A 20445-nucleotide genomic window follows, 5' to 3' on the forward strand; every position below is an offset into this window, starting at 1 on the left:
AATGAGGTGAAGAGACAAATGAACGCAGAGGGAGAAAAGTTGTTCCCTTTCACACAACTCTCAGTCTGGAACCAACCACACAGAGGGGTGCAGAAACAAACCAAGCAAGGGGGAACTTGAAGCACAAGGGAGGGAGGGAAAGAAGAGGAAAATAGAAAAACCCAAACCGAAGCTCTGACAAGAGAAACAGGAGATCATGAGAGAGCACAGTGAACAGTAACAAGTTCTTTGCAGTCGAAGGGAGATGGTTATTTTAGCATGCCTCTCTGTCTATCACACATCCAAATCAGTCAAGAGACAGGCAGGCAGGCAGAGACATGAGTGGGGTAATAATGATGAACAACTTGCTGAAAAGAGAGTAGGTCTTTTTATTATAAAAGTGCACGGCTATAAAGAAGCATTTATTTTGGAACCGTCTCCCAGTAGTAACAGAAGGTAAATACAGAGATAGAGAAAGCGACGTCTTCCTTTAGAAAATCCTCACAATGACGCCAAACACAGGATGTTTTTCTCAATTCTCGGTATTCCTTTTTGTCTGCTGCCTCGTTAGATGCTGTGTTTGCTGAGCTTTGCCACATTCAGGTTCCTCCATTCACACGTGTAATTAGGACATGCTTTGAGAGGTACTGACGAGGGGCCTGTTAGAACTGTAACTCCTACCTTGGGTTTAGGTGGGGGCACGGCGGCAGGACCAGGAGTATTGCTCTCCTTGTACTGTTCTGGAGGTCTCCGTTTGGGGTCAGTGGGACACACCATCCCCTCTCCTCCCATATGCATGAGCCCTGTGGAGGAAGGGTGGAAAAAGTTCAGCCTCTTATTCACTGTTTCACTGGGGCTTGTGACTGTCTGGTATACATAGACAGTGTGCGGAGTAGGTAGATACCTGAGGGTGCGTTGTAGAGAGGTTGGGGCCCCTGTGGGGTCATCCTCCCAGAGGTGTTGGCCCCTGGCTGCTGGCTGTAGGGGCCACCAGGGCTGGAGGCCATCCCTCTGGGGCTCATGCCTGGATGGTGAGGCATGGGGGTCATTCCCTGCCTGAAAACCAAAAGAACAAGAGATTGGGTTAGTCATTTACCATCACCATAATACACAACGTTATTACCAAAGGCTTTATATTCATACAGTACATGTAACTATCAGTGGAAGCTGGTGAGGGGAGTGGAGGCTCATAGAAATGGCTGGAATGGAATTGAACCTCCAACACAGGGAAACCATATTTATTCCAGTCCAGCCATTACTATGAGCCTGTCCTCCGGTTTAAAGCGCCACCAGCCACCGCTGTAATACAGTACATTCACGTTGACCTGACGGACAGATGGAGGTATAGATATAGAGATGGAGGTATAGATAGATTTTAGTTGCGAGTGAGACAATATGAATAATGCATGTTGGTCATCAAAAGCAGTGCGTCAGCAGCTTTTCTCAACTCCAAAACACACGACAGTGTTACAACAGAAGGACAGAGAAGAAACGTTGAAGACGTTTTAAATCCTGTGGGAAATAATACCCCCATCAAAAGTCTGGGGAGCCGAGTGAAAATCAACACCACTTATTTCCTGCTCTTTTCCAACCCCCAGCCAGACTGCCTGGGCGCTGAACGGCACACTGAGGGAGCATCCTAATAATGTCCCCTTCCTTCCAAAGTATGCACTTGTTCACTTCCCTTCACTTATTTGGTGGTGGAGAAAGAAATCAAACCATGACATTTAGGTTGCTCTATTTAACCGGGTAATGGACCCAGCGAGGAGAAAGACTCAGTGGTTTGGTGATTTGGCAACTAGGCTATTTGCCCCACAGGCAGCCAGCCAGTCACACTTGATTCCTCCCTCTTAATTTCCCTTCTAAGGGAAATGTAATGAGGACATGTCCCCCACCTCTAATGGAGATACATTCCCAACCAGTTTACCATTATGTGTGTCCCAAACGGCACCCTATTCCCTATATTTTTGCACTACTTTTGACCGGGGCCCATAGGGCATTGGTAAGAAGTAGTGCAGTATGTAGGGAATAGGTGGGCATAGTGGGACGCAACCATCGTCTTCTCCCACCCCAAAACTAAAGTCTGTTTCCCCTGGATTGATGACACTATGTATTGGTCATTGAGAGGCTTTCAAACCACCGATCGGCCATATTGCCAGTCGCCAGTAAGAGCAGTCTTCCATAGGAATTCATGGAATTTCAATTAAACCTTAGACAAAATCACATGTATTTAATTATTTGTTTGTTGTAGTGGGGACAGTGACATTAGTAATGTCTAAAAATGATATTTTAAGTAAAATTTGTATATATTTTGTTTATATCACATATAATTTAAAAGTATGCATTAAGGGGTCTAATACAATAATTGTATGTAGACGTTAATAAACACATTTCTACAGGTTCTAAAATATTTGTTACAATGGAGGAGAGCCAAGATGGAGGCACAGTGGCTTCAACACCGTGCCCCCTCAGTCATCTAGTGCCTTTGGAAATTATTCAGACCACTTGACTTTTTCCACATTTTGTTACGGCCTTATTCTAAAATGGATTAAATAAAACAATTTCCTCAGCAATCTACACAATATACCCGCTAATGACAAAGCGAAGAGAGGGTTTTTTAAAGTCTTGCAAATGTATAAAAACAAAAATACCTTATTTACATAAGTATTCAGACCCTTTGCTATGAGACTCTAAATTGAGCTCAGGTGCATCTTGTTTCCATTGATCATCCTTGAGATGTTTCAACAACTTGATGGGAGTCCTCCTGTGGTAAATTCAACTGACTGGACATGATTTGGAAAGGCACACCACTGTCAACTGTGGGGCCTTACAAAGACAGGTAATGTCAGAGCAAAAACCAAGCTATGAGGTTGAAGGAATTGTCTGTAGAGTTCCGAGACAGGATTGTGTCGAGGCACAGATCTGGGGAACGGTACCAAAACATTTCTGCAACACTGAAGGTCCCCAATAACACAGTGGCCTCCATTCTTAAATGGAAGAAGTTTGGAACCACCAAGACTTCTCTTAGAGCTGGCCGCCCGGCCAAACTGAGCAATCGGGGGAGAAGGGCCTTGGTCGGGGAGGTGACCCAAGAACCCGATGGTCACTCTGACAGAGCTTTAGAGTTCCTCTGTGGAGATGGGACAACCTTCCAGAAGGACAACCATATCCACAGCACTCAACCAATTAGGTGTTTATGGTAGAGTGGGCAGATGAAAACACCTCCTCAGTAAAAGGCACTCTCAGACCATGAGAAACAAGATTCTCTGGTCTGATGAAACCAAGATTGTACTGTTTGGTCTGAATGCCAAGCGTCACGTCTGGAGGAAACCTGGAACCATCCCTACGGTGAAGCATGTGGTGGCAGCATCATGCTGTGGGGATGTTTTTCAGCGGCAGGGACTGGGAGACTAGTCAGGATCGAGGCAAAGATCAACGGAGCAAAGTACAGAGATTAAAACCTGCTCCACAGTGCTCAGGACCTCAGACTGGTGCAAAGGTTCACCTTCCAACAGGACAACGACCCTAAGCACACAGCCAAGACAACGCAGGAGTGGCTTCAGGATAAGTCTCTGCATGTCCTTGAGTGGCCCAGCCAGAGCCCGGACTTGAACATCACTGGAGAAACCAGAAAATAGCTGTGCAGCAACGCTCCCCATCCAACCTGACAGAGCTTGAGAGGATCTGCAGAGAAGAACGGGAGAAACTCCTTAAACACACGTGTGTCAAGTTTGTAGCATCATACCCAAGAAGACTCGAGGCTGTAATCACTGCCAAAGGTTCAATTGTGATTGTTGGCCACTGGCCAACACACACACACAAATACCCCATGATGTCAAAGTGGAATTATGTTAAGAGTAATTTACTAATTAATTAAAAAAGCTGAAATATCTTCAGAGTAAGTATTCAACCCCTTGTTTATGGCAAGCCTAAATAAGTTCAGGAGTAAAAACGTACTTAACAAGTCACATAAGTTGCATGGACTCACTGTGTGCAATAGTGTTTAACATGATTTTTGAATGACTACCTCATCTCTGTACCCCACACATACAGATAATTGTAAGGTCCCTCAGTCGAGCAGTGAATTTTAAACACAGATTAAACCACAAAGACCAGGGAGGTTTTCCAATGCCTTGCAAAGGGCACCTATTGGTAGATGGATAATAAAAGAAAAGCAGACATTGAATATCTTTTTGAGCATGGTAATAACATGGTAATAACACTTTAGATGGTGTATCAATACACCCAGTCACTACAAAGATACAGGCGTCCTTCCTAACCCGCTTGCCGGAGAGGAAGGAAACCGTTTAGGGATTTTACCATGAGGCCAATGGTGACTTCAAAACAGTTACAGTTTAATGACTGTGATGGGAGAAAACTGAGGATGGATCAACAACATTGTAGTTACTCCACAATACTAACCTCATTGACAGAGTGAAAAGAAGGAAGCCTGTACAGAATACACATTTTTGTCAGGATAAAAAAGAAACGGAATGGCGCTAAGCACAGACAAAATCCCAGAGGAAAACCTGCTACAGTCTGCTTTCCACCAGATACTGCGAGATGAATTCACCTTTCAGTAGGACAATAACTTAAAACACAAGGCCAAATCTACACTGGAGTTGCTTACCAAGAAGACAGTGAATGTTCCTGAGTGGCCTAGTTACAGTTTTGACACACTACTGTTCAAAAGTTTGCGGTCACTTAAGAAATATCCTTGTTTTCCATGAAAACATACATGAAATGAGTTGCAAAATGAATAGGAAATATAGTCAAGACGCTGACAAGGTTATACATTTTTAATTGAAATAATAATTGTGTTCTTCAAACTTTGCTTTCATCAAAGAATCCTCCATTTGCAGCAATTACAGCCTTGCAGAACTTTGGCGTTCCAGTTGTCAATTTGTTGAGGTAATCTGAAGAGATTTCACCCCATGCTTCCTGAAGCACCTCCCACAAATTGGATTGGCTTGATGGGCACTTCTACGGTCAAGCTGCTCCCTCAACAGCTCAATAGGGTTGAGATCTGGTGACTGTGCTGGTCACTCCATTATAGAGAGAATACCAGCTGACTGCTTCTTCCCTAAATAGTTATTGCATAGTTTAGAGCTGTGCTTTGGGTCTTTGTCCTGTTGTAGGAGGAAATTGGCTCCAATTAAGCGCCGTCCACAGAGTATGGCATGGCGTTACAAAATGGAGTGATAGCCTTCCTTCTTCAAGATCCCTTTTACCCTGTACAAATCTCCCACTTTACCACCACCAAAGCAGCCCCAGACCATCACATTGCCTCCACCATGCTTGACAGATGGCGTCAAGCACTCCTCTAGCATCTTTTCATTTTTTCTGCATCTCACAAATGTTCTTCTTTGTGATCCGAGCACCTAACACTTAGAATCGTCTCCCCATAACACTTTTTCCCCAATATTCCTCTGTCCAGTGTGTTCTTTTGTCCTTCTTAATATTTTCTTTTTATTGGCCAGTTGGCGGATATGGCTTTTTCTTTGCAACTCTGCCTAGAAGGCCAGCATCCCGGAGTCGCATCATCACTGTTGACGTTGAGACTGGTGTTTTGTGGGTACTATTTAATGAAGCTGCCAGTTGAGGACTTGTGAGGCATCCGTTTCTCAAACTTGACACCAATTTACTTGTCCTCTTGCTCAGTTGTGCACCGGTGCCTCCCACTCTTTCTATTCTGGTTAGAGCCATTTTGCGCTGTTCTGTGAAGGGAGTAGTATACAGTGTTGTACGAGATCTTCAGTTTCTTGGCAATTTCTTGTACGGAATAGCCTTCATTTCTCAGAACAAGAATAGACTGACGAGTTTCAGAAAGTTCTTTGTTTCTGGACATTTTGAGCCTGTAATCGAACCCACAAAAAGCTGATGCTCCAGATACTCAACTAGTCTAAAGAAGGCCAGTTTTCAGCTGTGCTAACATAATTGCAAAATCAATTAGCCTTTTAAAATGATAAACTTGGATTAGCTAACAACGTGCCATTGGAACACAGGAGTGATGGTTACTGATAGTGGGCCTCTGTAGATATTCCATTAAAAAATCTATTATAATAATAAAGTCGTTTCCAGCTACAATAGTCATTTACAACATTAACAATGTCTACACTGTATTTCTGATCAAGTTGAAGTTAAATGGACCAAAAACGTGCTTTTCTTTAAAAATTAGGACATTTAAGAGACCCCAAACCTTTGAACGGTAGTGTAAATCTGCTTGAAAATCTATGGCAAGACTTGAAAATGTTTGTCTAGCAACGATCAACAACCAATTTGACAGAGCTTCAAGAATTTTGAAAAGAATAATGGCAAATATTGTACAATCCAGGTGTGCAAAGTTCTCAGAAAGACTCACAGCTAGAATCACCTTTGGTGGCGATTACAACACGTATTGACTCAGGGGTGTGAATACTTATGTAAATGTGATGTAACAGTTACAAAAACATGTTTTCAGGGTGTCCTTATGGGGTATTGTGTGTAGATGGGTGAGATTTTTATTTTATTTCATCCATTTTAAATTCAGGCTGTAACAACAAAATGTGGAATAAGTCAAGGAAATGATTACTTTCTGAAGGCACTGTATATAAATCATTGGTTGTGACCAGTGGAGAGGTACATCTCCTGTGCAGCCCAGTGTCCGGTTAGTGCTGTGACCAGCAGTGTACAGAGGATGTATTAGACTGCAGACCTGACACTGACACCTACCCGTACTGGTCAGCCTTCTGCATCATGGGGCGGCTCTGAGCACTGCTGACCTGGGTGTGGTGGGGGGGACGGGGGGAAGGAGAGTGATGGGGTTGAGGATGGGGGGAAGGAGATTGATTGGGTTGAGGATGGGGACGGGGGGAAAGAGAGTGATGGGGTTGAGGATGGGGGGAGGGAGAGTGATGGGGTTGAGGATGGGGGGAGGGAGAGTGATGGGGATGAGGATGGGGGGAGGGAGAGTGATGGGGTTGAGGATGGGGGGAGGGAGAGTGATGGGGATGAGGATGGGGGGAGGGAGAGTGATGGGGAGAGGGGCGAGGGCACGCCCCAGGACAACTCAGGCCGGGGTAGGCAGGGGAGCGCGCGTAGGGAGGCCTGACGTGAGGGAGGAGAGAGAAGAAGTCCCTTTGGTTTCCAAACTCACACAGACACATGAGGACAAACTATCTGTGTTTACTACACACCTCATAACCTTAGTGGGTGGATGATGACTGAATGAGGATGTGTGGGGTGTGGTGTAGTGAATGTGAAGAACTTATACACAAGAATGACCCGTGGCGTTGCATCCCAAAATGGCACCCATTCCCTACACTCTAGCGCACTCCTTTTGACCAGAGCCCTATGGGTTCTGGTCAAAAAGTAGAGCACTATATCGGGGTAGGGTGCCATTTAGGACAGGTACTATATCCCTTATGTACCCCCTGTCCTGACTCACCTGCCCTGTGCAGAAGGGTTGGGACCAGCGTTAGGCCCCTGCATAGCGTTGGTGCCTGGGCCCAGACCTACATCCTGGTTAACACTGGGCAGGGGCAGTCTCATGCCCTGGCCCTGTCCGGCAGGCTGCGGCATGCTGGGAGAGGTGGGGGCCACGGTGTTGGTATTGGCACCGAGATAGGGTCGCCCGCTGGCCCCCAGACCCAGGCCTCGCCCGGCGGGCATGGAGCCACAGGGCTGCCCAGGGCCCTGGCCGTGCATGGGGCTACTGGCATTCATGCCCAGGCTGTTGCTCATGCCAGGGCCGGGGCCGCTGTAGTTGGCGCTGGGGGTCCCGCCGTAGTTAGGGGGCCTGGGGTAGTTACCTGGAGAGACAGAGAATAGAGTAAGTCATCAACATTAAGACTGAGGATCATCAGGATGGCCATGTTTATGTTCATCAGAACTTAACAACATTGGAATTGGCTTGATCCAGATACTTCATTCACCTATCCATGTTAATTCTTTCAAAAGGACAGGCCCTGCTCAAAAGAAGTGCACTACATAGGGAATATGGTTCTATTTGGGACACACAGCTTGTGTGATGTGAACAGATCATTGCCTCATGTTCCTCTGTTTAGATTCTGTACTCCAGCCAGACCAATCTTTCATAGGGTATTTCACAAGAGAGAAAAAAAAGCACACACACACACACACACACACACACACACACACACACACACACACACACACACACACACACACACACACACACACACACACACACACACACACACACACACACACACTTTCGATGTCATGTGAGACTTCCAAAAATACATTAACTCGGCCATGGCGTTTCAGGGAGAGCTGCTATTTTGGCTCTTCCTGGAGTTATTCTGGTTCCATCCCTATAACGAGCTTTGCTCACAGGCAAAGGAGAGGAGAGGGGGGGGTTCTGGGACTCTGCCAATTATATGGAAATTCACTGGCAGCAGCAGCTTCTCTGTAGTCATGTTAATCCTAGAATTCCCCTGGGGAACACAGGGCTGTGACATGGATCAGACAAGGTCATCCTCCCTGAGTGGCCACAGAAACAGTGTGCTTCCCAAACGGCACCCTATTCGGTGCACTATTTTGACCAGGGCCCAATAGACACACATTTGGGGCGCAGAACCAGTCCTGTCTGTTCACACTGATCAACTGTACTGCTCGGTGCTGGTGCTTTTAGTTAGTAGTGAAGGGGGCTTCTATTTTAGGCTTTCTGTAGGAGTGAGATGTTTGCATTGAGTTGTAATGCGGTGTGCTGTCAACCAGTTGGTTGACTGGATGAAAGCGTGCAGCATTCATCCATCTACTCTCTAACCCGCTCCAGATCCCTGATTAACAGTCCCTGCTGTGTGTACCTGGTGTCTGGCTCTGGACACCACACTACAAACACCTGGGTTGAAATACTAGGTGGGCGGGGTTTGGAGTTCTGGGAAACTTCTATTGGTTCCATTGCGACACGCATTGGAGGGAAATGATTTGAAATAGTACTTAAAACCAGGTGTGCTGGATAGCACAGCCAGCCACACATAAAAAGAGATGGAACAAGTCTCCTCCTCTACCCCAGACGGGTGTGTGAGTGAGAGAAAGTGAGAGAAAAGAGAGCGAGAGATGCAAAGTAGGCTACAGTATATGCAAAGCATGGAACACTTGGGAGGTTGATTGGAGATTTACTAAGTTGTGGAAACACCCCTGCTCTCTAACCCTGTAGAAATGCATGTTGGGCCATAGAATATAGTCATAGGATTGCCACCATTCCACTAGCCTCCTGCTACAGGGGAGAGTCCTGATGTGGGAAAGGCCAGTGTGAATTAACAGGCTGTATGGGCACCAGCATCATCATCATCAGCCACTAGCATGGAGGATGTGTTACCTTGGAGGAATATTATCATCACCATCAGCCACGAGCATGGAGGATGTGTTACCTTGGAGGAATATTATTACCATCAGCCACGAGCATGGAGGATGTGTTACCTTGGAGGAATATTATTACCATCAGCCCCGAGCATGGAGGATGTGTTACCTTGGAGGAATATTATTACCATCAGCCCCGAGCATGGAGGATGTGTTACCTTGGAGGAATATTATCATCATCATCAGCCACGAGCATGGAGGATGTGTTACCTTGGAGGAATATTATCATCATCATCAGCCACGAGCATGGAGGATGTGTTACCTTGGAGGAATATTATCATCATCATCAGCCACGAGCATGGAGGATGTGTTACCTTGGAAGAATATTATCATCATCAGCCACGAGCATGGAGGATGTGTTACCTTGGAGGAATATTATTACCATCAGCCACGAGCATGAAGGATGTGTTACCTTGGAGGAATATTATTACCATCAGCCACGAGCATGGAGGATGTGTTACCTTGGAGGAATATTATTACCATCAGCCACGAGCATGAAGGATGTGTTACCTTGGAGGAATATTATTACCATCAGCCACGAGCATGGAGGATGTGTTACCTTGGAGGAATATTATCATCACCATCAGCCACGAGCATGGAGGATGTGTTACCTTGGAGGAATATTATTACAATCAGCCACGAGCATGGAGGATGTGTTACCTTGGAGGAATATTATCATCACCATCAGCCACGAGCATGGAGGATGTGTTACCTTGGAGGAATATTATCATCACCATCAGCCACGAGCATGGAGGATGTGTTACCTTGGAGGAATATTATCATCACCATCAGCCACGAGCATGGAGGATGTGTTACCTTGGAGGAATATTATCATCATCAGCCACGAGCATGGAGGATGTGTTACCTTGGAGGAATATTATCATCACCATCAGCCACGAGCATGGAGGATGTGTTACCTTGGAGGAATATTATCATCACCATCAGCCACGAGCATGGAGGATGTGTTACCTTGGAGGAATATTATTACAATCAGCCACGAGCATGGAGGATGTGTTACCTTGGAGGAATATTATCATCACCATCAGCCACGAGCATGGAGGATGTGTTACCTTGGAGGAATATTATCATCACCATCAGCCACGAGCATGGAGGATGTGTTACCTTGGAGGAATATTATTACAATCAGCCACGAGCATGGAGGATGTGTTACCTTGGAGGAATATTATCATCACCATCAGCCACGAGCATGGAGGATGTGTTACCTTGGAGGAATATTATCATCACCATCAGCCACGAGCATGGAGGATGTGTTACCTTGGAGGAATAGTAGGAGTAGGTGAAGTTGCCGCTAGACCAGGTATGGGGGTGGGGCTACCAAAAACTGGAACTCATGAGGGGCTGCAGTGGCTCGTGGGTCTGCGTACCGTATACTTTTTGCTGACATGGGTTAATTGAGTGACTGCTGATGCAAAACCACATTTCAAAATTGCACCTTGTGTATTCTATTAACAGTAAGTTGAAACCCCAACTGAGTTCCTATTTTACATTTTTTTGTTTTTTAAATAATGACAATAACAATAATATTTATTGGTCCTTAAAAAACCTAATGGTTAAGGTTAGGATTGGGAAGCTGATCCTAGATCTGTACTTAGGGGAAACAACACCCCGGAGTGGAATATTACCTTGGGGGCCGTACTGGCCGGTCTGGGGTCCGTACGAGGGGCCGGGGCCCCCCTGCAGCTGCTGCTGGTGGTAGGTGCTCTGGGGGTGCATGGAGCCCCCGGGGGACATGGCGGGTCCCTGACCCGACTGCTGGGGGACTGTGGTGTTCCGCTGCATGGCAGGTGGGAACCCTGGAAAGAACAAAAGAATGAGAGAGAAAGGAGAGAGAGCCCTGTTAAAATAATTCTAATTGAAAGCAGAACTCCAGGAAGGTTAGGACTGAGGTAACCTAGCTACTCTTAAAAGGAGACATTTTCCTCTCAGACTCCATTATATTTGAACCCAATTGTCAATGTAGCAATTGAGTTCAATTGAAGTGTACTTGCTTGAGTTGAATGGTAACACTTACCTTTGCCTTTTGAAAAGCACTACCAAATGTTACAGAAAACGTCCAAATCGACATTTAAACCGATCTGAACGGGTGACAAATAGCACAAGAGCTAATAGATCCGCCCGTCCGCCATGGAAAAGGTCTCCCATCTGTTTGAAATGTGATCTTTTCATCTCACTTGATCAAAACCTCATTCTAAGGGCAGAGGAGTGATACAACCACTTGAATACAACCACTTGAATACACAAACTCACTACCTCTTAAAGGGATAGCTCACCCAAATGACATACTGGTTTACTTACTATGTAATCAGTCAATAGACACAGTAAGAAAGACATTTATTTGGGTGAACTATCCCTTTAAATATGAATGAGTACATGATGCATGGAATGTTAAGGCATTAATGTATGAAAGCGTGTACAAATGCGGTTAAGAGGTCAATGGAATGCAGACTATGGGGGATAGAAGGACGCCGGATTGGAACACAGTCAACAAATCTGATCTAACCAAATGGGTATTGGTGAATTCCGTCATGGTTGATGCATTTTAACAGGCTCACAATGTGGTTACTAAAGTCCCATTTGGATCATTTGGCTGTTTTCACGGCATAACAATTAGAAGTTGTCCCTTTTCAGGTTTAGAAGTGACTGCTAAATGCCAACTCCGGGCCGTATAAACTGGTAGCATAGCTAGCATACAGAAATGGGTGGTGGTAGTCAGTTTTTAACTGTAATGCAGTCGATTGGTGACGATGACATGGACATGTGTTGGGGTTGACATCAACACTTCAATTTTTACCTCAAAATAGTCTGAAATACACTAAAATGTAGGCAAATTTAACTGGGGGAGGGGCAATGAGGAGAATCTCTCCCCCATGCGTTTCCATGGCATTTCCATTGTTTTGGTTGAGTTCCATTGACCTATTTAACACATCCATTCTTATTTTAAGTATTTCTGTCCTTGTGATGTTCTTGTCTATTCATGTTCATTATACTGACATGTTTCATGTGGACCCCAGGAAGAGTAGCTGCTGCTTTAACAGTAGCTAATAGGGATCCTAATAAAATACTCCTCATACAGTCCTGATAAGGCCAATAGGAAAATCTGATGACTTCCCCTTCCCCGTGGTTCAACAGCTGGTACAGCACTCACACGCCCCATTTCAATAGACTCCGCTCCCCAAGCTTGGGCCACGGACTGACTAATCATTTGTATTAATGCCACCACTGTTACAATGATCCCAGTGAGAAAAAGGTTCTGCCTAGCTGGCAGCTGAGGTGTTATTTTGACTATTACTTGCTAGGCCTTTACCCAGTGCTGGGCTGGCTGGCTGGGCTGAGGGTGGGCCATAGAAAACAGCCTGATTGACATGGTCTGACTGCTCAGTCACTGACAACCATATTGGCAGCCGCTGAGAGGCACAGCCATGGTTACTCTATAAAGGCAGAGCCTATGTCCTAAATAGCACCATATTCCCTACAGAGTGCACTACTTTTGACCAGAGCCCTATAGGTCCTGGTCAAAATGTGTGTACTAAATAGGGAATGGGGTGCCATTTGGGAAACAAGCTGAAGTTCTGGCCCAGTGCTGACAGCAGCCCAGAGGTATAGAGGGAGTGGAATCTATGGCTAATCTGTTGTACTAATGATCCTATGGAAAACCCAGCAGGAGAAATGGACTCAGAGGTTCACTGCTATACATCATTAGGGAGGGACTACGGCTTATGGTGTCCAATTAGATGACTTCCATGGTGGGGCCAGACTGCGTACACCAGAGGGGACCTTCTTTATCAAACCATTGTTGAAACGAACATGGATTTGACCACAGAAGCGGCCGTGGATATACGAGTTGTTGCTGATTACTCTGACTTCATGTTAAATCTCCCGGAAGAGGGGGGTTGTGGGTCACAGGTGGTGTAATGTGCAGGAGAATCTCACCTCTCTCCTGAGACATGGGGGACTGGCTCAGGGTGGAATGGGAACCCACATCAGACATGTTCCCAGGGGTTTGTGGGGCCATCTGGGTACCTGGGAGGAAAGAGGGGCAAGCGTCAATGGGACACACACACACGTCCCCAGCGCTTTTGTGTCAGTGTGATGGCCTGAAGAGCAGCAGTGTGTCCAGCTAAAGGAACCCCTCCCTAATGAGCCCTACAGTGTGTGTGTGTGTGTAGCAGTTTCCCTGGCGATGGCATGCAGAGATCACACGTCAACTGGTACCTCAGTGTGGGAGCTAATGACTGACAGCTCTCCCAGTAGGGGTGAGAGCGTGTGTGAGTGTCAACGGCTAAATGGTCTCCCATCGACCTCGTTATCACCCAGAGCAGCGAGAGAGAAGGGGAATGAACTAACTTTGGCCGCAAATAACAAAACTCCCCCAACTAGTCCAGCCCTGGAGTCAACAAGGCCAACAATGCGCTGCACTGTGGGAGAGTAATTGTGTTAAAGTGACTCCGAACTGCTAACATAGTTTAGAAACTATTTTAATGACCGAGGCCTTTGTTTTGGAGCTGGAGTATAAAGCAGCTAGAGAGCCTTCCCTGACTGCCCCAGCTGCCTGTACAGATAAGAACAGACGTCTCTCCCCTCCCACTGTGACTAGCTACTATAGAGTCACTAACTCAAAACAAGTTCAGAAACAACTGACTGGAATGAGACAAAGGAGCTCTTTTTTCTTCCACAGATGAGCAAGTCATGACAACCAGAGCTGTTCCAGTTCCACTGTGGCTGTCTCAGTGTCAGAACTGCTCTCTGAAATATAATGGATGAAATACTACACATACAGTTACTGTATCAAGCCTAGGACACCGGTCCTTACTCCCTGTCCAAGGTAGGTGCATGTGTGGTAGAGTGTGTGATGTGGTAGAGTGTGTGATGTGGTAGAGTGTGTGATGTGGTAGAGTGTGTGATGTGGTAGAGTGTGTGATGTGGTAGAGTGTGTAGGTGTCTCCGAGGCTTAGGTGCTTGGTGGCCGGGATTCGTTCTATACCTGGGACGCTGGCGGGGGAGATCGGTCTGGAGCGCGATTGGCTGGAACCCACGGGTGACCCCACCGGGGAGGGGGAGGGGCCGCTACGCAGGCGAGGGGACATGTGGGGTGAGAAGGGTGATTGGGCCGGGTTACTCTGCTCGCCCTGGCTGCTGGTGGACCCCGAAGCACTGACCGCTGAGCTGATAGCCACCTCTGTGCCCGTGGGAAGGTCATCTATAGACCCAGACAGGTCCTGGAACAGAAGAGGAAAGCCAGGGTTGTGTTCATTCGGCACCAAACTGAAGAAAATGGACTGAAACAGGGAGCGACTTCCTGCAAAACATTTTAAATCGTGCTCCGTTGTGTGCCCTGAACGAACATGACCCAGAAGAAATGACACTAAGCATTCTTCACCAGCAGATGGTAAAAACTTTACCAGTCACTTGACATAACATCCAACATAGACAGAAAGACATTGGGAGTGTTGGAAATCTCTTGATGTCCAGGAGGAAGGTTTACCAAATTCAGTTAAAGCCAAAACCATGCAGGCCAGATGGCCGTCTCTCAGTCTATACTACTGCTTTAACAGCCAGAGAAACAAATGGCACCCTATTCCCTATATAGTGCACTTCTATTAACCAGAGGCCTGATCAAAACTACTGTACTACATAGGGAATAGGATGCAACCAGCATCATGGCAACAATCACCCAATTTACCTAACTGGGCATAAACACCTCAAATTTAAGCAGACTTGGCCAAAGTACCTACAAAAGAGAGCCATGCCAAATGTCCTCAATGCCAAATCAAGAGTGGAGACAGAGTTTAATAGTGCCAACGAGTTGCCCTCCAAGGTGCCACCCTTTTCTCACGCTGCGCTTTTGATAGTTGTGGAAACAGTGTGGTCGGTGGCCTCTCTCCCAGCTGGCAGGCAGGCAGCTCTTACCTACGACCTGTCACCCGTCAATATGACAATCTGAGGCCTTAACAACCACTTACTTTATGATCAGTCACTTAAAATACCCACAGTGCCACACTGCAGTTAATAGCATCCCTGCTACGCATTTAAAAATCACACTAAATCAGCCAATTGCACTTGAATGCAATGCACCCTACTGTGCAGTGGGGTCCTCTCCTCTCATCTGCACTCCTCTAAAGCTCCTACATGTGTCCCAAAGGGTTTTCTAGTTCACCATCACAGGGAGCATCAGAGGTAATGGAGGTTGGATGCTCCTATTCACCATCACATGGGAGCATCATTAGAGGTAATGGAGGTTGGATGCTCCTATTCACCATCACAGGGAGCATCAGATGTAATGGGGGTTGGATGCTCATTCACCATCATTAGAGGTAATGGAGGTTGGATGCTCCTATTCACCATCATTAGAGGTAATGGAGGTTGGATGCTCCTATTCACCATCACAGGGAGCATCATTAGAGGTAATGGGGTTTGGATGCTCCTATTCACCATCACAGGGAGCATCATTAGAGGTAATGGAGGTTGGATGCTCCTATTCACCATCATTAGAGGTAATGGGGGTTGGATGCTCCTATTCACCATCATTAGAGGTAATGGAGGTTGGATGCTCCTATTCACCATCATTAGAGGTAATGGAGGTTGGATGCTCCTATTCACCATCATTACAGGTAATGGGGGTTGGATGCTCCTATTCACCATCACAGGGAGCATCATTAGAGGTAATGGGGGTTGGATGCTCCTATTCACCATCATTAGAGGTAATGGAGGTTGGATGCTCCTATTCACCATCACAGGGAGCATCAGATGTAATGGGGGTTGGATGCTCATATTCACCATCAGAGGTAATGGGGGTTGGATGCTCCTATTCACCATCACAGGGAGCATCATTAGAGGTAATGGGGGTTGGATGCTCCTATTCACCATCACAGGGAGCATCATTAGAGGTAATGGGGGTTGGATGCTCCTATTCACCATCAGAGGTAATGGGGGTTGGATGCTCCTATTCACCATCATTAGAGGTAATGGAGGATGGATGCTCCAATTCACCATCACAGGGGAGCATCATTAGAGGTAATGGAGGTTGGATGCTCCTATTCACCATCACAGGGAGCATCAGATGTAATGGGGGTTGGATGCTCATATTCACCATCATTAGAGGTAATGGGGGTTGGATGCTCCTATTCACCATCATTAGAGGTAATGGAGGTTGGATGCTCCTATTCACCATCACAGGGAGCATCATTAGAGGTAATGGGGGTTGGATGCTCCTATTCACCATCACAGGGAGCATCATTAGAGGTAATGTGGGTTGGATGCTCCTATTCACCATCATTAGAGGTAATGGGGGTTGGATGCTCCTATTCACCATCACAGAGGAGCATCAGAGGTAATGGGGGTTGAGGGCAGCGTCCCTAATATTTGCATTGACCGCCTTTTTTGGTTTTATTTGTAATTATGTTTTGTTTATTGTATAAAAGGTATTTTTTGCACTGACATTCTTGCGCTGGCTCTATACACTCACTGAACTCTACCATACTACACACACACACTCTCTCTCACTCCCCACATACGCTGCAGCTACTCTATTATCTATCCTGATTGCCTAGTCACTTTTACCCCTACCTACATGTACATATTACCTGCACTACCTCGTACCACTTCACATTGTACTGGTACGCCTGTATTTAGCCTCATTATTGTTCTTTTATTACAATTTTTTTTCTTGACTTTTTAAATTCTGCTTTGTTGGGAAGGGATCGTAAGTGTGCATTTCACATTAAATTCTACACCTGTTGTATTCGGCACGTGACAAACAATTCCCTACATAGCGCACTTCATAGAGTACATAGGGCTCTAGTCAAAAGTAGTGCACTATAAAGGGAATAGGGTGACTTTTGGGATGGAAGCCAAGGCCTTCTCTTCAGTTTTCAGCATGTGTTACATATTTCAACAACAAAGCCTTTATTTCACCAGTTGAAAAAGCACTGGGGGACCACTTCTACCTGTTTACATATATTCCTCCAGACTTGTGCTTCTTGCATGATTTACAGCTATAATTATTCCCATTCGTTAGTGGCCCCAGCTTACTAACTTTAACAGATATAATTATTCAGGCTTTTTAACCGCCTCCCTTTCCTCACCCTGCTCTGTCACTATGGACACGGCAGTGAAAGAAGAGGGATAAATAAATGTGGGTTGCTATGGTAACATTTGAAATGGGCCCATGAAGGAGCCATGCACACATGCGCCACATTGCAGAGAAAGAAAGTTGCTTTCCAGTTTTGTTCACCTGCTGAAAATCTGTTTCCCGGCTCGCTTTTTTCTCAGCCCCCAGAATGGCTCAGCCTGTGTGTGTGTGTTTCACCCCAGGCAGCAAGGAGCAGTGTGCTGACTGTGCACAGTGTGGAGGAGTAAGCACATCGCTGCCCTCTCTGCTCATAGCCTGGCTATTTGGACACAACGCACCCAAGATGTTGCTGATGGGCAGACAGACGACTAGATGGAGCTGGGGCTCTAAAGTAGCTATGACACATTCACCAGAGCACCCGCCATCGTCTTCTCATCCCCCGGCCATTTGATTTTGCCCATATAGTTTGAAGAAAAGTATTGCCTTTGACAAATGCTATTGAGAAGATAGTAAAAGCCAAGGAAGGCCAGTGGGACCGCCTGGGCCTAGATCTCTCCCCATCAAATGTGTCCCAGTAGGGGGTAGCATCAGTGGCAGTGGTCCTGAGCAGAACACTGTGGTGTACGCACACAGAGACATTCAGAAGGCTAAGGAGAGGAATCAGACTCTGTGAAATCTGACAAGGAGCGCTGCCTGGCGTATTAAGTTTGATGAGCGCTCTCGGGAGACGACGCGTGTCTAGAGACAGTGGGAACGTGACTCGGTGCAGAGCGATGGATGGGGGATTAGAGCCTCCAGCGGGGAGGGCACAGTCTCTCTGGGGTAGGGATGAGGCGGCACAATCATGCCATGTTCAAAAGAGGACTGATGGGCTTTTCTTCTGAGGACAAATTTAGATGAGTTTGACGGCATACACCCAGTTGCCAGATTCCTGATAACGTAACTCAGGGTGATGTGTATGTTCTGATGCCTGAACCCATATCAGAGGACTGGATTACTTCTCCATCTGGCCCCACTATGGGTGGGAGCGTGTGTTCTGGGATAGGAAGAAGATGCACCAGCCACCCAGCTTTCAACACAAACACCACTACAAAGCAGAGTAAAAGCAGAGAGACTGAAGGACGAAAAACAGCACTCAGGCACTGGTGCAGAATAGTAATGAGAGCGAGAGAGAGACTGTTATTGGTTCTGTGATGTGCATAGAAGTCAAGGTTCTTCCTCCGTCTTCAGCACTCTGAAAACCAGTTCAAATGCACACTGACTGGCTGCACCTTTCAGAAGAGTACTCCATAAGCACTGCTGTAGCAGTAGGATCATAAAAGAGGACAAACAGAGGGGGCTGAAATAGAACCCTGTGGTACTCCTTGCCTTTTCTCCCCTCTCATCCTGTCTCCTATTTAGCCCGAGGGTTAGTGTGATGGAGTCTCTCTACTTCCCGCCAACACAACACACGCATGGCCCTGAAAGGGACAACCTCACACACTCACACCCAATTAAAATATTGACAGCCAACAGAGGCTTTTTGTTGTGTTTGATGTCCCCGTTTCAGACGGCGCTCATCACCGTGGCTCTGGATGTCCTGGTTGGCTGCGTCCCAAATTGCACCCTATTCTTTTATACCATGTAACACTAGTGCACTGTAATCGAAACTTCTGTACTTTTGCGACAGCCTGAAGAGCCTGCACCATTCATTGCTAGAGCTGTCTGGGCTACATTAGCTCTCCAGTCCCCACTCATGCTGCACAGACGTTAACACACTTGAATAATGCAACACGGCATGCAGAAATGTTGAAACTGTTCGCAAAACAATATCCATACAGGCTAGAACACCTTTACCATGCTAGACCGGTAGCTTCCAGCTTCAAATTGTAGGCTTTCCTTGCTAGCTTACAGCTGAATTCACTACCCTAGTACTTCGTTAATATGGAAACCATAATGCGAAATATGCTGATTTCAAAGCCGATTGTCACCAAAAACGTTAATTCACTTACTCTCCCTTACCACCAAAAACAAATGTACGTCTTTATCTTACTTTATCCATCCTGTCTGGTTTCCACTAGATTCCATAGCCACAAAGTCAGATTCCACATGCACATTCTGCCTCCCAAATGAAGGCATTCATTTCTTAAAGAGACGGCGCACACTTTTATGCAAATGTTGTTAAATCACTACAATACTGTTCTCTTAGCAATTGCCAATAAAATAAGTCCTAAACGGATGGGATCGTTTGTCATCTGTAACCCCATGAAATCAGCCTCAATAACTCAATGCATGCACACACTCCTATTGAATAATATCCATTCACCTGTATTGTGAATAGACCTAGTCTACATCTTGATTTACCCAGTTTATCAATAGAGATTTACCATTCAACTAAATGATTACAATTATGTTGCTTTGTAGTTAGATTGATTTTTACAATTTGACTTGGGTAAAAACAATCGATTCAATTAATTGACATATCATTTGTCACATGTAATGATACTGATCTCAAAAGACACCCAACAACTGAACAGAACAGAAGCTGAGTTTGTCTGGATCAAGTGCCATTCTATGACTTTGGCTAAAACGGCTTCTTTTTTCTGTGTGGTATTGTGATGTATCGAGTATTGTGATAGGAAACCTGGTATCGTGACAACACTACAGTGCACACTACTTTTGACCAGGGCCCATAGGACTCTGGTAAAAATAAAAGTAGTGCACTATATAGGGAATAGGGTGCCATTTGGGACAAAAAACCTTTACCTTAACCTGTTGGGGCTAGGGGGCAGTATTTTCACGGCTGGATAAAAAAACGTACCCGATTTAATCTGGTTACTAATCCTACCCAGTAACTAGAATATGCATATACTTATTATATATGGATAGAAAACACCCTAAAGTTTCTAAAACTGTTTGAATGGTGTCTGTGAGTATAACAGAACTCATTTGGCAGGCAAAACCCTGAGACATTTTCTGACAGGAAGTGGATACCTGATGTGTTGAATTACCTTTAAGCCTATGCCATTGAA

General features: G+C 45.8%; 1 protein-coding gene across 6 annotated transcripts in view; it reads right to left on the minus strand.

Moving 5' to 3' along the window:
• LOC106571249 (AT-rich interactive domain-containing protein 1B) overlaps positions 1–20445 on the minus strand; it is a 90055-nt gene that overhangs the window by 22374 nt on the left and 47236 nt on the right. For 5 of the 6 annotated variants that reach the window (XM_082961697.1, XM_082961700.1, XM_082961699.1 and 2 more), the window contains 7 exons: positions 14348–14582; positions 13297–13386; positions 10989–11159; positions 7406–7769; positions 6691–7065; positions 884–1035; positions 661–782 (listed from right to left, as the gene is read on the minus strand). In XM_082961697.1, coding sequence (XP_082817823.1) covers positions 661–782; positions 884–1035; positions 6691–7065; positions 7406–7769; positions 10989–11159; positions 13297–13386; positions 14348–14582 — 1509 coding nt within the window. The remainder of the gene's footprint in view (positions 1–660; positions 783–883; positions 1036–6690; positions 7066–7405; positions 7770–10988; positions 11160–13296; positions 13387–14347; positions 14583–20445) is intronic. The other variant, XM_014144054.3, reaches the window with a different exon arrangement.

Source organism: Salmo salar, chromosome 15 (genome assembly GCF_965601325.2).
Source record: "Salmo salar chromosome 15, fSalSal1, whole genome shotgun sequence".
Lineage (NCBI taxonomy): Eukaryota > Metazoa > Chordata > Actinopteri > Salmoniformes > Salmonidae > Salmo > Salmo salar.